The sequence below is a fragment of the Ranitomeya imitator genome, chromosome 3, assembly GCF_032444005.1.
Source record: "Ranitomeya imitator isolate aRanImi1 chromosome 3, aRanImi1.pri, whole genome shotgun sequence".
NCBI classification, from domain to species: Eukaryota; Metazoa; Chordata; class Amphibia; order Anura; family Dendrobatidae; genus Ranitomeya; species Ranitomeya imitator.
The window spans coordinates 829,472,181-829,487,612 of NC_091284.1; the positions used below are offsets into that span (position 1 = coordinate 829,472,181).

General features: G+C 44.4%; 1 protein-coding gene across 1 annotated transcript; it reads right to left on the reverse strand.

Annotated features, from left to right (window-relative positions):
* Positions 1-6,721: 6,721 nt before the first annotated feature.
* Positions 6,722-15,360, reverse strand: SPCS2 (signal peptidase complex subunit 2). Its single transcript, XM_069759460.1, has 5 exons — positions 15,264-15,360; positions 12,342-12,425; positions 9,588-9,748; positions 9,147-9,281; positions 6,722-8,417 (listed from the first exon to the last, which is right to left on the reverse strand). Exons 1-5 carry the CDS (start codon positions 15,300-15,302, stop codon positions 8,231-8,233), a joined length of 606 nt encoding a protein of 201 aa, XP_069615561.1. The 5' UTR covers positions 15,303-15,360; the 3' UTR covers positions 6,722-8,230.
* Positions 15,361-15,432: the final 72 nt, after the last annotated feature.

A 15,432-nucleotide genomic window follows, 5' to 3' on the forward strand; every position in this document is an offset into this window, starting at 1 on the left:
GATAAGATTCTGTCTGCAGCCACCACTAGGGGGAGCTCCCTGTATACAGAGATATATGATAAGATCATGTCTGCAGTCACCACTAGGGGGAGCTCCCTGTATACAGAGACGCATGATAAGATCCTGTCTGCAGTCACCACTAGGGGGAGCTCCCTGTATGCAGAGATACATGATAAGATCCTGTCTGCAGCCACCACTAGGGGGAGCTCCCTGTATGTACATCTATATAATCGTCTAAGGCAGTGGTCACCAACCTTTCTGACTTTGAGAGCCACATTCAGCTTAGAGGGTCGCGAGCCACATTCAGTACTGAGAAAGGATTGCGAGCCACAACCAGCTCCCACCCCCTTCAAAGTAGTGTCAACCAAAGCCCCCATTAGAGGTATAATGATAACCAAAGCTTTTCCACAGAAATCACTCCAGAGCAGTACACTGAGATCCAGGGGTCCCCACAATACCCCCATTCAGTATTCTCCAAACACACGGTCACATCCAGCTTTGAGCACCTCTTCTAACAGGTAGTACCATCCTCCAGCATACCATACCTAAAACATCTCTAAACCCCTAAGGCCGGCTTCACACTTGCGAGTTTTACGGACGTAAGAGCGCAGAAACTACGTCCGTAAAACTCGCAAAACATACGGCACAATTATTCTCTATGCCCCTGCTCCTGTCTGCCGTATTAAACTGATCAGTATTATACGGCTTTCTACGGCCATAGAAAATTGCAGCATGCTGCGTTTGTCACCGTATTGCGCAAATAAAACGTCAATGAAAGTCTATGGAAGCCCCAAAAATACAAATTACACACGGACCAGTAGTGTGACTTGCGAGGAATACGCAGCGCTGTTAGAGAGAAAAGCCGGCAATTCAGTGCGGTGTACAGTAAAATCACACTGACAGCTTACAGTAGAATAGGTAGAATAAATGTGTCCACACAGAATAGGATATATATATATATTTTTTTTTAATATTTATTCCAGCGCTAGACAGCTTTAAAGCCGGTAATTCAATTACCGGCTTTTGCTTTCTCCTTCCTAAACCCGACATGATATGAGACATGATTACATACAGTAAACCATCTCATATCACCATTTTTTTGCATATTCCACACTACTAATGTCAGTAGTGTGTATATGCAAAATTTGTGCGCTCTAGCTATTAAATTTAAGGGTTAAATGGCGGAAAAAATTGGCGTGGGCTCCCGCACAATTTTCTCCGCCAGAGTAGTAAAGCCAGTGACTGAGGGCAGATATTAATAGCCTGGAGAGGGTCCACGGTTATTGCCCCCCCCCCCTGGCTAAAAACATCTGCCCCCAGCCACCCCAGAAAAGGCACATCTGGAAGATGCGCCTATTCTGGCACTTGGCCACTCTCTTCCCATTCCCGTGTAGCGGTGGGATATGGGGTAATGAAGGGTTAATGCCACCTTGCTATTGTAAGGTGACATTAAGCCAGATTAATAATGGAGAGTAGTGTTGAGCATTCCGATACCGCAAGTATCGGGTATCGGCCGATACTTGCGGTATCGGAATTCCGATACCGAGATCCGATATTTTTGTGATATCGGGTATCGGTATCGGAAGTGTAAAATAAAGAATTAAAATAAAAAATATTGTTATATTCACCTCTCCGGCGGCCCCTGGACATCAGCGGGAGGATCCGGCGTCCGGCACGGCTTCTTTCTTCAAAATGCGCGCCTTCAGGACCTGTGGAATGACGTCCCGGCTTCTGATTGGTCGCGTGCCGCCCATGTGACCGCCACGCGACCAATCAGAAGCCGCGACGTCATTCCTCAGCTAAAGTCCTAGAATGAGCGCCTTCTAGGACCTGAGGAATGACGTCGCGGCTTCTGATTGGTCGCGTGGCGGTCACATGGGCGGCACGCGACCAATCAGAAGCCGGGACGTCATTCCACAGGTCCTGAAGGCGCGCATTTTGAAGAAAGAAGCCGTGCCGGACGCCGGATCCTCCCGCTGATGTCCAGGGGCCGCCGGAGAGGTGAATATAACAATATTTTTTATTTTAATTCTTTATTTTACACTTTAATATGGATCCCAGGGCCTGAAGGAGAGTTTCCTCTCCTTCAGACCCTGGGATCCATGAGGATACCTTCCGATACTTGATGTCCCATTGACTTGTATTGGTATCGGATATCGGTATCGGCGATATCCGATATTTTTCGGGTATCGGCCGATACTATCCGATACCGATACTTTCAAGTATCGGACGGTATCGCTCAACACTAATGGAGAGGTGTCAATTATGACACCTATCCATTATTAATCCAATACTAGTAAAGGGTTAAAAAATACACACACATTATTAAAAATTATTTTAATGAAATAAATACAAAAGTTGTTTAAATATTTTATTTAACGCCCAATCCAATCACTGAAGACCCTCGATCTGTAACAAAAAAAAACATAATAAACCAACAATATCCTTACCTTCCGCAGATCTGTAAAGTCCAACGATGTAAATCCATCTGAAGGGGTTAAAATATTTTGCAGACACGAGCTTCGCTATAATGCAACGTTGCTCATGTCTGCAAAACCCCGGAGAATGTAGGTAAAGTAGGTCATTGACCTATATTTAGCTTCATTTGCGGTGAGGCGCCCTCTGCTGGCTGTTCCTAGATCGTGGGAACTTTCCTAGAAAGCTCCCTGGCTCGAGATCATAAGATGCGCCCTCTGCTGGTTGTCCTCATATGAACTCGAGCCTGGGAGCTTTCTAGGAAAGTTCCCACGATCTAGGAACAGCCAGCAGAGGGCGCCTCACCGCAAATGCAGGTAAATATAGGTCAATGACCTACTTTACCTACATTCTCCGGGGTTTTGCAGACATGAGCAGCTGCATTAGCAAAGCTCGTGGCTGCAAAATATTTTAACCTCTTCAGATGGATTTACATCGTTGGACTTTACAGATCTGCGGAAGGTAAGGATATTGTTGGTTTATTATGTTTTTTTTGTTACAGAACGAGGGTCTTCAGTGATTGGATTGGGCGTTAAATAAAATATTTAAACAACTTTTGTTTTTATTTCATTAAAATATTTTTTAATAATTTGTTTGTGTATTTTTTTAACCCTTTACTAGTATTGGATTAATAATGGATAGGTGTCATAATTGACGCCTCTCCATTATTAATTAGGCTTAATGTCACCTTACAATAGCAAGGTGACATTAACCCTTCATTACCCCATATCCCACCGCTACACGGGAATGGGAAGAGAGTGGCCAAGTGCCAGAATAGGCGCATCTTACAGATGTGCTTTTTCTGGGGTGGCTGGGGGCAGATGTTTTTAGCCAGGGGGGGGCCAATAACCGTGGACCCTCTCCAGGCTATTAATATCTGCCCTCAGTCACTGGCTTTACTACTCTGGCGGAGAAAATTGTGTGGGAGCCCACGCCAATTTTTTCCGCCATTTAACCCTTTAATTTACTAGCTAGAACGGCCAAATTTTGCATATACACACTACTGACATTAGTAGTGTGGAATATGCAAAAAAAATGGGGATATGAGATGGTTTACTGTATGTAATCATGTCTCAAATCATGTCGGGTTTAGGAAGGAGAAAGAAAAAGCCGGTAATTGAATTACCGGCTTTCTGCTATATCGCGCTGTATGAAGTAATAATATATATACATATATGTGTCTCACTGACTATATTATTTATATATATATATATATATATATATATATATATATATATATATATATATATATATATATATATACACACACACACACACATACAGTGCATGTTTTTTTTTTTACACATGGATCCCTTGTATAGCCGTATGTCGGTTTGGCAAGCCTGCGATAAAACCACGCAGTACGGATGCCATACGGATTACATACGGAGGATGCCATGCGCAAAAAACGCTGACACACCCTGCCTACGGAGGAGCTACGGACCACTATTTTGGGGACTTTTCAGCGTATTACGGCCGTAATATACGGACCGTATTTTCATATGCCGAGTGTGAAGCCGGCCTAAGACCAATAAATGTGCGTCCAGTCTGCACTTCTGTGCAGGGCTACTCACAAAATTCACCATTTTGAGATTTGCTCTTCATACCTGTTTGCTAGACCTGGAGCTAATGCACCAAGCTGACAGACAGTCGCGAGCCACAATTCATGTGGCTCCCGAGCTACAGGTTGGGGAGCCCTGGTCTAAGGGGTACTTCCGTCTGTCTGTCTGTCACAGAAACCCGCGTCGCTGATTCGTCGTGGCCAGCCACAACCAATCAGCGACAGACTTAGTCCGGCCGTGAATTGGCCCCTCCCTAGTCCCCTCCAGTCAGCGCCAGTGTGTCGCCCCATCCCGGACCAACTTTTTACTATTAATGCAGCCAATGCAGCATCAATAGTAAAAAGATATGTTAAAAATAATTTAAAAAAAAAAAAAAAAAAAAAAATTGTGCTATTCTCACCTTCCGCCACAAGACCGCTAAGTCATCTGGGTAATTTCGCAATGCATCTCTGGGAATGGAAGCTGGCGGCAGCAAAGCGCGTATAGGGACAGCTTCGCTGGACAACGGCGGGTGAGTATATAACTTTTTTTATTTCAATTATTTTTTTTTAACAGGGATATGTGCCCACATTGCTATATACTACATGGGCTGTGTTATACAGTCATGGCCAAAAGTATTGACACCCCAGCAATTCTGTCAGATAATACTCAGTTTCTTCCTGAAAATGATTGCAATCACAAATTCTTTGGTATTATTATCTTCATTTAATTTATCTTAAATGAAAATACACAAAAAGAATTGTCCTAAAGCCAAATTGGATATAATTCCACACCAAACATAAAAAAGGGGGTGGACAAAAGTATTGGCACTGTTGGAAAAATCATGTGATGCTTCTCTAATTTGTGTAATTAACAGCACCTGTAACTTACCTGTGGCACCTAACAGGTGTTGGCAATAACTACATCACACTTGCAGCCAGGTGACATGGATTAAAGTTGACTCAACCTCTGTCCTGTGTCCTTGTGTGAACCACATTGAGCATGGAGAAAAGAAAGAAGACCAAAGAACTGTCTGAGGACTTGAGAAACCAAATTGTGAGGAAGCATGAGCAATCTCAAGGCTACAAGTCCATCTCCAAAGACCTGAATGTTCCTGTGTCTACCGTGCGCAGTGTCATCAAGAAGTGTAAAGCCCATGGCACTGTGGCTAACCTCCCTAGATGTGGACGGAAAAGAAAAATTGACAAGAGATTTCAACGCAAGATTGTGCGGATGTTGGATAAAGAACCTCTACTAACATCCAAACAAGTTCAAGCTGCCCTGCAGTCCGAGGGTACAACAGTGTCAACCCGTACTATCCGTCGGCGTCTGAATGAAAAGGGACTGTATGGTAGGAGACCCAGGAAGACCCCACTTCTTACCCCGAGATATAAAAAAGCCAGGCTGGAGTTTGCCAAAACTTACCTGAAAAAGCCTAAAATGTTTTGGAAGAATGTTCTCTGGTCAGATGAGACAGAAGTAGAGCTTTTTGGGAAAAAGGCATCAACATAGAGTTTACAGGAGAAAAAAAAGAGGCATTCAAAGAAAAGAACACGGTCCCTACAGTCAAACATGGCGGAGGTTCCCTGATGTTTTGGGGTTGCTTTGCTGCCTCTGGCACTGGACTGCTTGACCGTGTGCATGGCATTATGAAGTCTGAAGACTACCATCAAATTTTAGTTGTGGCAAACTCCAGCCTGGCTTTTTTTATGTCTCGGGGTAAGAAGTGGGGTCTTCCTGGGTCTCCTACCATACAGTTCCTTTTCATTCAGACGCCGACGGATAGTACGGGGTGACACTGTTGTACCCTCGGACTGCAGGGCAGCTTGAACTTGTTTGGATGTTAGTCGAGGTTCTTTATCCAACATCCGCACAATCTTGCGTTGAAATCTCTTGTCAATTTTTCTTTTCCGTCCACATCTAGGGAGGTTAGCCACAGTGCCATGGGCTTTACACTTCTTGATGACACTGCGCACGGTAGACACAGGAACATTCAGGTCTTTGGAGATGGACTTGTAGCCTTGAGATTGCTCATGCTTCCTCAATTTGGTTTCTCAAGTCCTCAGACAGTTCTTTGTTCTTCTTTCTTTTCTCCATGCTCAATGTGGTCACACAAGGACACAGGACAGAGGTTGAGTCAACTTTAATCCATGTCAACTGGCTGCAAGTGTGATTTAGTTATTGCCAACACCTGTTAGGTGCACAGGTAAGTTACAGGGGCTGTTAGTTACACTAATTAGAGAAGCATCACATGATTTTTTGAACAGTGCCAATACTTTTGTCCACCCCCTTTTTTATGTTTGGCGTGGAATTATATCCAATTTGGCTTTAGGACAATTCTTTTTGTGTATTTTCATTTAGGATAAATTAAATGAAGATAATACCAAATAATTTGTGATTGCAATGATTTTCAGGAAGAACATTAGTATTATCTGACAGAATTGCAGGGGTGTCAATACTTGTGGGCAGTGTTACATACTACGTGGGCTGTGCTATATACTACTATACATATTCTAGAATACCCGATGCGTTAGAATCGGGCCACCATCTAGTATATAAAAGCCTCAGCCCTCGTGGCCGCGCTCCAGTGACAGTCGGACGTTTTGCTTATATTCTTTTTTTTTTTTTATTGGGGATAAAACCCTGCAGTTTCAGAAAGGAGCCAGAGTGGCGGAGGCAGGCAGTGAGCGGAGACGGACGACAGATCGCAAAATGCTTCTTCCTTTTATTGTTTACAAGGATAGTGATCGGCCTGTAGACGGAGCGTCGCACACACACGGCTGAGCCGCTCATCTCTTGCGGAATTATTTCACCCATTTAACGATGTACAATAACAAAAGAATTCCATCAAACAAATAAAAAGCTAAAGGACAGAAAAAAAAAAAAAGCTGTGGGGTTTTCTATGGAGCGTGCGGCTCTGGCCGAGTACGGACGTCCTATCCGCTAGCATCTATAGGTGGCGCTGTGCCGAGCGGCCTACTGACGACAGAGTGGACGTATGAAGGGTTAATGATATATATATATGTTCTATGTTGTTTGGTGTTGCAGGGCAGTCCCATGCACTTTAGTATGCAAAGCTGCAATACCGGACACAACCTGCATCCAGGGGTGGCGCTGTTTCTGGACAGTAGCTTTGTTTTTAAATCCTGCACAACCCCTTTAAGGCTGGGGCGGCTTGCAGATTTTGTCCCAATTTTACCAGCAATCGTGGGCGGAGCCAGAACTTTAAAGGGGCCATCATTAAAAGTCCTTGAGTCGTCCTCCATCAGTTTCTAGGAGAGATGGGCGATGGCCGCAGTTTTAGGTCCCCAGCTAGAAAACAGACTACAGAGGCGGCTCTTATAATTCAGGGCGATGACCCCCCGGGTGTCGGCCATATTGATTGTGGCAGAGCGGGTGTAACAAAAGAAAAAAGAAAAAAAAAAAAAAAAGCGGGAGCCTTTCTGCTGGAATGGATGGAAGTTTGGAGTTGGATGATGGGAGTCGTGTGTGAATCGTGGGAGTCGTGTGTGAATAGTGGGCTCAGTGGTGCAGAGGGCGGGTGGGTGATACTGTGCCCAGAGAAGCCGTCAACTGGTTTGGGTCTAATTTAGCAGTTGGGGGGGGGGGGGGGGGGGCTCTATTGATATTGGGATTGTCCTGAACTCACAATTTCGTCTTTATACTCCAGTTACACCAAAAGCTGCAGCCACAAGTGGCAGCACTCTGCTGGAGGAAGGCAATCCGGGATATGCCCAGAGTTAGGACTGCCAAGATGCAATGCACTCAAGGTTACCCCCCCCTGTATTCCTAGAACCACTCCCGCAATGCAAAATTGTGATTGCAGCTTGGGAGGTGACTAGAGTACAGCGGGAGTAACTGTGGAATCGCCGATGCAAGGCATATAAGCCAAGATGTAAGAGCAGTATTACGAGTGCAGCTCTGAATGTGATTGGGGTGTAACAAACAGCATGGACGGGCACAATTGTGAATGCAGCTCCGGATGTGACTGGAGTAGACGACCTGTAAAGCAGCTGATGCTTAATTAGAGGGGTTACCCGTTAAGGAATCTACCAGATAAGCGGCGATATCTCACAGATCCACGTCCCCCGGGCTCTGAGGCGAGCGGGATACAGTGCCCTTGTATAGCGCCCCTCGGGGGTGGGGAGACGTTCCTGCAGGGTGGGGTCGGCTCTGCGGTATCCCTCTCAGCGCAGACATGTGGAGGCGCCATACTATTTCATCTTCTTCTCGGAGGACAGACTGTCGTGGAGTTTGGAGACTTCGGGCTCGAACAAGTCCATGACCAACGTGCCGCTCTCATCGAAGAACTTGGCTATGGATCTGGTGAACTCAGCGTCACGCTGCTGCTTGCTCCGGCCGCTGATGAAGGTGACCTTCAGGGTGTACTTATCATCGAACCTGGCGGAAAGGGCGAGATGTCAGGAAAGTGGGGTAAGGCTGGAGAACGCCTGCGAGTCCCGCCTCCATCCCCTGGAACAAAGCCCGCGAGTCCCGCCTGCATCCCAGAGACAAAGCCCGCGAGTCCCGCCTCCATTCCCCGAAACAAAAGCCGGCGAGTCCCGCCTCCATCCCCAGGAACAAAGCCCGCAAGTCCCGCCTGCATCCCAGAGACAAAGCCCGCGAGTCCCGCCTGCATCCCAGAGACAAAGCCCGCGAGTCCCGCCTCCATTCCCCGGAACAAAAGCCCGCGAGTCCCGCCTCCATTCCCCGAAACAAAATCTCGCGAGTCCCGCCTCCATTCCCCGAAACAAAATCCCACCTCCATTCCCCGGAACAAAATCCCGCCTCCATTCCCCGGAACAAAATCCCGCCTCCATTCCCCGGAACAAAATCCCGCCTCCATTCCCCGGAACAAAATCCCGCCTCCATTCCCCGGAACAAATCCCGCCTCCATTCCCCGGAACAAAGCCCGCGAGTCCCGCCTCCAACCCACAGACATCTCACAAGTTCAGTCTCTCCCTCCAGAGAAAGCAAAACAAAATTGTGCACCCCTATGACCAGTGAAAGAGGAAGCCATGAGTCCTGTCCCCCCTCTGATCGTGGACGCTTTGCTCCTTCTGCCGTCAGTTCTTATGATGAACAGTTATCACAGCTGACAACTAGTGATACCCGGGAAGTGCTCCTCACCTCTTCAGACTGGAGGACAGGTGCCAGATGTCATCCGGGTCCATTCCTGCCGGGTCTTTTCTGTGGGCGACCAGGAAAATGCTCTTCTCCTTATATGAGGTATAAACGGTCAGGACGCCCATCATCAGGAAATAAGTGACCGAGGGTTAAGGAAAGAATGGACTACAAGTCCCAGCATACCAGGGTAGGTTTAAAAGTGCTGGATGGAAACCTGATTAGCCCTATTCACTGACAGCAAGCAGAGACCTCGAGAGTCAGGATTAATTACAACTTTATGGAAAGAACTTTAACCAGTAAAGAGCTACGATGCCTGGTCCATTATCAGATCTCAGATTACTGTCAGTGAACGGAAACCTTCATCTCACACCCACAAGACGCCGGCGGCACAACGGGCACATTGTACTCCAAGTGTCCACCCGAGAACGACAGCAAAAAGGATATGAGATAACGCAGAAGGCAAGAACGGGCTTAGATTCTGGGAAGGGATGAAGATAATCCCACACCAAGGCTACGATGGCGAACAGACAGGAGATGGTGCAGATGACGAGGCGGCCGTCAATCAGGCAGAAGTTCTCCACGTACTTGTACTTCTCCAGGAGAACCTGAGGGAGGAAGAGCACAAGATCCAGAAAAGTGGAATTGATGAAAGTGGCCTAAATAAAGGCTGTTACCATCGGTCGTGCCATCTATCTATATAATCGTCTAAGGGGTACTTCTGTCTTCCAGTCAGTGCCAGTGTGTCGCCCCATCCCGAACCAACTTTTTACTATTGATGCTCCCTATGCAGCATCAATAGTAAAGAGATAGAATGGTAAAAATAATAATAATAAAAAAAAGTGTGCTATTCTCACCTTCCGCCGTCCACCGATGCACGCGATGCTGCCGCCAGCTTCCGTTCCCAGTGATGCATTGAGAAATTACCACGATGACTTAGCGTTATCTGGGCAATTTCTCAACGCATCACTGGGAAAGTAAGCTGGCGGCAGCATCGCGGGCAGACAGCGTCGGTGGACACTGGAGGGCGAGTATATAACTTTTATATTTTATTTTTTTAACAGGGATATGATGCGTGGGCCGTCCGTTACATACTGCGTGGCCGTCCGTTACATACTGCGTGGCCGTCCGTTACATACTGCGTGGCCGTCCGTTACATACTGCATATTCTAGAATACCCGATGCTTTAGAATCGGGCCACCATCTAGCATGTACGGATTTGTGCCATCCACGTCTCCAAACACAATGATATTATAACACCTGGGGCACTTCTACCGCCAGAGGCCAGGGCTTCTCTTGTCCACAGTGGGCAGTATTATAGTAGTTATATTCTTTTACATAGGGGCAGTATTATAGTAGTTATATTCTTGTACATAGGGGCAGTATTATAGTAGTTATATTCTTTTACATAGGGGGCAGTATTATAGTAGTTATATTCTTGTACATAGGGAGCAGTATTATAGTAGTTATATTCTTGTACATAGGGGGCAGTATTATAGTAGTTATATTCTTGTACATAGGAGGCAGTATTATAGTAGTTATATTCTTGTACATAGGGGCAGTATTATAGTAGTTATATTCTTGTACATAGGGGCAGTATTATAGTAGTTATATTCTTGTACATAGGAGCAGTATTATAGTAGTTATAGTCTTGTACATAGGGGGCAGTATTATAGTAGTTATATTCTTGTACATAGGGGCAGTATTATAGTAGTTATATTCTTGTACATAATGGCAGTATTATAGTAGTTATATTCTTGTACATAATGGCAGTATTATAGTAGTTATATTCTTGTACATAGGGGCAGTATTATAGTAGTTATATTCTTGTACATAGGGGCAGTATTATAGTAGTTATATTCTTGTACATAGGGGCAGTATTATAGTAGTTATATTCTTGTACATAGGGGCAGTATTATAGTAGTTATATTCTTGTACATAGGGGCAGTATTATAGTAGTTATATTCTTGTACATAGGGGCAGTATTATAGTAGTTATATTCTTGTACATGGGGGCAGTATTATAGTAGTTATATTCTTGTACATGGGGGCAGTATTATAGTAGTTATATTCTTGTACATAGGGGCAGTATTATAGCAGTTATATTCCTGTACATAGGGGCAGTATTATAGCAGTTATATTCTTGTATATAAGGGCAGTATTATAGTAGTTATATTCTTGTACATAGGGGCAGTATTATAGCAGTTATATTCCTGTACATAGGGGCAGTATTATAGCAGTTATATTCTTGTATATAAGGGCAGTATTATAGTAGTTATATTCTTGTACATAGGGGCAGTATTATAGTAGATATATTCTTGTACATAGGAGCAGTATTATAGTAGTTATATTCTTGTACATAGGAGCAGTATTATAGTAGTTATATTCTTGTACATAGGAGCAGTATTATAGTAGATATATTCTTGTACATAGGAGCAGTATTATAGTAGATATATTCTTGTACATAGGAGCAGTATTATAGTAGTTATATTCTTGTACATAGGAGCAGTATTATAGTAGTTATATTCTTGTACATAGGAGCAGTATTATAGTAGTTATATTCTTGTACATAGGAGCAGTATTATAGTAGTTATATTCTTGTACATAGGAGCAGTATTATAGTAGATATATTCTTGTACATAGGAGCAGTATTATAGTAGATATATTCTTGTACATAGGAGCAGTATTATAGTAGTTATATTTTTGTACATAGGGGCAGTATTATAGTAGTTATATTCTTGTACATAGGAGCAGTATTATAGTAGCTATATTCTTGTACATAGGGAGCAGTATTATAGTAGTTATATTCTTGTATATAGGGGCAGTATTATAGTAGTTATATTCTTGTACATAGGAGCAGTATTATAGTAGTTATATTCTTGTATATAGGGGCAGTATTATAGTAGTTATATTCTTGTATATAGGAGCAGTATTATAGTAGTTATATTTTTGTACACAGGAGCAGTATTATAGTAGTTATATTCTTGTACATAGGAGCAGTATTATAGTAGATATATTCTTGTACATAGGAGCAGTATTATAGTAGATATATTCTTGTACATAGGAGCAGTATTATAGTAGTTATATTCTTGTATATTGGGGCAGTATTATAGTAGTTATATTTTTGTACATAGGGGCAGTATTATAGTATATTCTTGTACACAGGAGCAGTATTATGGTATGTGTTTCAGATCCTCGTTACCTTTTTGGCGGCATCATCCAGAGAGTTCTTCACAGCGGATCCGTCCCACTTGTCAACTTTTACTGGCTTGTCATCAATTTTCCACTGGAGAAACAAACAGAATCATGACGTGATGAATAGAGGCGGTGATTGTTACATAGGACTGCTGCCTCTTATTGAGCTTGTAATGCAGGATTTAGGTGAAGTCTCCATCATGTACCAGGGGGCAATCTTTACCCGCTTTATCGCTCAGGCCCTCGCGCTTTCCTGCGGATGATTCCGTGTTCCCCTCCCACCACATTACCGCGGCTTTATCACCTGCAAGTTGTGACTGAGGAGTCAATAGTCTAGGAGATAAATCCATGGGGTTGTGCGATTGGGGCAGAGAACTATCACCAGCCCTGAGACGGACGTCCGCCATGGCAGCAATGAGCGCCTCAGATCCACATAAAGGGGACGTCCACCTTCTAGAGTAAAACTTAAAGGGATCTTCCTTCATCCAAGATCACAGCGTCTCGCTTTATGTTGGGAGTCCCGGCTGTTAGACCTCATTGATCTTTAACCCCACTGTGATATGTGACAACTTAGGCCGGGTGCAGACAATCCAGAACTGGCAGCACTATGGACGCAGCACATGTCCGCTGCCGGCTGTTGACCGCGGGGGAATCTGCACGTCCACCTCTCCCATTTCAGCATTTACTGACCGTCTGCAGCTCCCTCACAGATAGACTCGGTGTAACTAACATCTCTGCCACCAGTGGTGACTGCAGCGTCACACAGCCGGCACCTGCCACCGGCAGAAGGGATCAGAGCCAGCTCCTTTCACTGCCTTTATAACCATTTAGAGGCTGCAGTCATACATGCCAGGCCTGTTGGTCTCTACACCAAAACAAAACGGATTACTGCTGCCCCCGGACGGCTCCTGTGACCACCATGCCGGCCCCCTGGGACAATATCAATTAGAATGAAGTAATACAGTATATAGAGCAAACGATTATTCTAAAAAATTCTCCAGGAGCTTCCATCGCCAACATGATCCCGGGGGCTGGTAATCTGCGGACGCCGTCCATGCTGGTCAGTACGATCCTCATGTGAACGTCGGCTCGTGTCCGGCAATCATAGGAGGAGGTCACTGTCTCTGTACGTAATGAGGCCGATGCTCCAGGTACAGAACGAGCCATCGAACGATCGCAGCTTCAAGTCTCCTAAGGAGACTACTGACACAAAGAAAAAGGGAGACAAGCTTTTCTGAAAACAGGGAGAAGAAAAAAAAAAAAAATACAAAAGTTTAAACTCTCTCCCCCCCCCCACCCCCTAAAAAAATATATATAAAAAAAATATACATATTTGGCATAAATGCCCGATCTACCTAAATAAAGAGTAGATGAATCCAATCGGCAAACAGTGCAACCCGGAATAAAAAAAAAAAAATAAAAAAAATTTCTGGGGTTTTCTGGCTGCAGCAATATTGCAATAACCGGCGATTAAGGTTATGCGCCCATGTTGCGGATTCGCGAGCAGATGTTTCCTCACCGTTTTTGTAAAATCTGCAGGTAAAATGCACTGCGTTCAACCTGCTGATTTACTGCGGAATTTCTGAGGTTTTTGTGTCGCAGAGCCAATCGAGTTGTGGCAGCTCTAGCCCCCATGGAGACTTATTGAAGCAGGGGGGGGAAAATTTTATATATATATATATATATATATATATATATATATATATATATATATATATATATATATATATATATATATATATATATATATATATAATTTTTTTTTTTTTCTTCTTTCCTTTTTTTCCAAATCACCCCCCTTTCACTCAATTCAAAATAAAGCAATTAAAAATCAAACACAGATATATTTGTTATCGCCGCGTTCAGAATCGCTTGATCAATAAAAAAAAAAAAAAAAAAAAGGATTAACCTGATCACTAAATGGTGTAGGGATAAAAAAAAAAAAAAAAAAATCCAAAATGCCAGAATTACGTTTTGGTTTTTTTGTCACTGCGACATTGCATTACAAAGCAATAACGGGCGATCAACATAACGTATCTGCACCAAAATGGTCTCATTAAAAACGTCAGCTCGGAGCACAAAAAAATAAGCCCTCACCCGACCCCAGATCACGACAAATGGAGACGCCACAGGTATGGGAAAACGGCGCCATTTTTTTTTTTGCAACGTTTGACATATTTTGTCACCACTTAGATAAAAACTAACCCAGACATGTTTGGTGTCTGTGAACTCGTACTGACCTGGAGAATCATAATATCAGCTCAGTTTTAGCATTTAGTGAACCTAGAAAAAAAGCCAAACAAAAAACAAGTGTGGGATTGCACTTTTTTTTTTTGCAATTTCACCGCACTTGGAATTTTTTTTCCTGTTTCCTCGTACAAGACATGGTAAAACCAATGGTGTCGATCAAAAGTACAACTCGTCCCGCAAACAATAAGCCCTCACAAAGCCATAGTGACGGAAAAATAAAAAAGTTATGGCTCTGGGAAGGAGGGGAGCGAAAAACGAAAAACGCAAAACCGAAGAACGCTCCGGGGTGAACGGCAGGGGAGTTATAACATTAGGGATCAGGGAAAATAAATTTTTTATAGTGGAATCGCAGGTTTTTTTCCTGCACATTCTGTGGTAAAATCAATGGGGGCCAAAGCCTTGCACAGCGGAGGATTCTCACAGCAGAGGGTCCGGTACAGTTGTATCCGACGAGGACAGGGCAGCAGCTGCATGCTGACGGTTTCCACCATCACTGTGCACGGACAGGACCCCCTAACGATGGGGACCCCCGCCATATTGCCTCCCATAGCCAGTGTATAAGGGGTGAAGCCCCCGTCATGTGACTGGCGGCCCCTCCTCTGAGGAATACCTAAGCCTAATCTCGGGGGGTCTCTCGGTGTCACCCTCCATCAAGCCCCCGACCCCCAGCCCCCATTACTTTCTCCAGGAGACCGTTCTTGCCGCCTCTCGCCGCCATCTTGTCTCATCCCTCTGTGTTTTGACCTGGCAGCCGCTGATTGGTCGCTATCGAGTCTTCCGGTCACGCCCCTTATTCTTTTCTCCTCTCGGAAGCTAGAGGGTTACGAGGGAAGGGCGTGATGACGTCA

Coding starts and splice junctions, on each gene's coding strand:
- SPCS2 (XM_069759460.1), bottom strand. CDS start 15,302: ATGGCGGCGAGAGGCGGCAAGAACGGTCTCCTGGAGAAA. Junction 12,426..15,263: donor AGAACGGTCTCCTGGAGAAA/GTAATGGGGGCT, acceptor TTGTTTCTCCAG/TGGAAAATTGATGACAAGCC. Junction 8,418..9,146: donor CTGTCCTCCAGTCTGAAGAG/GTGAGGAGCACT, acceptor CCTTTCCGCCAG/GTTCGATGATAAGTACACCC.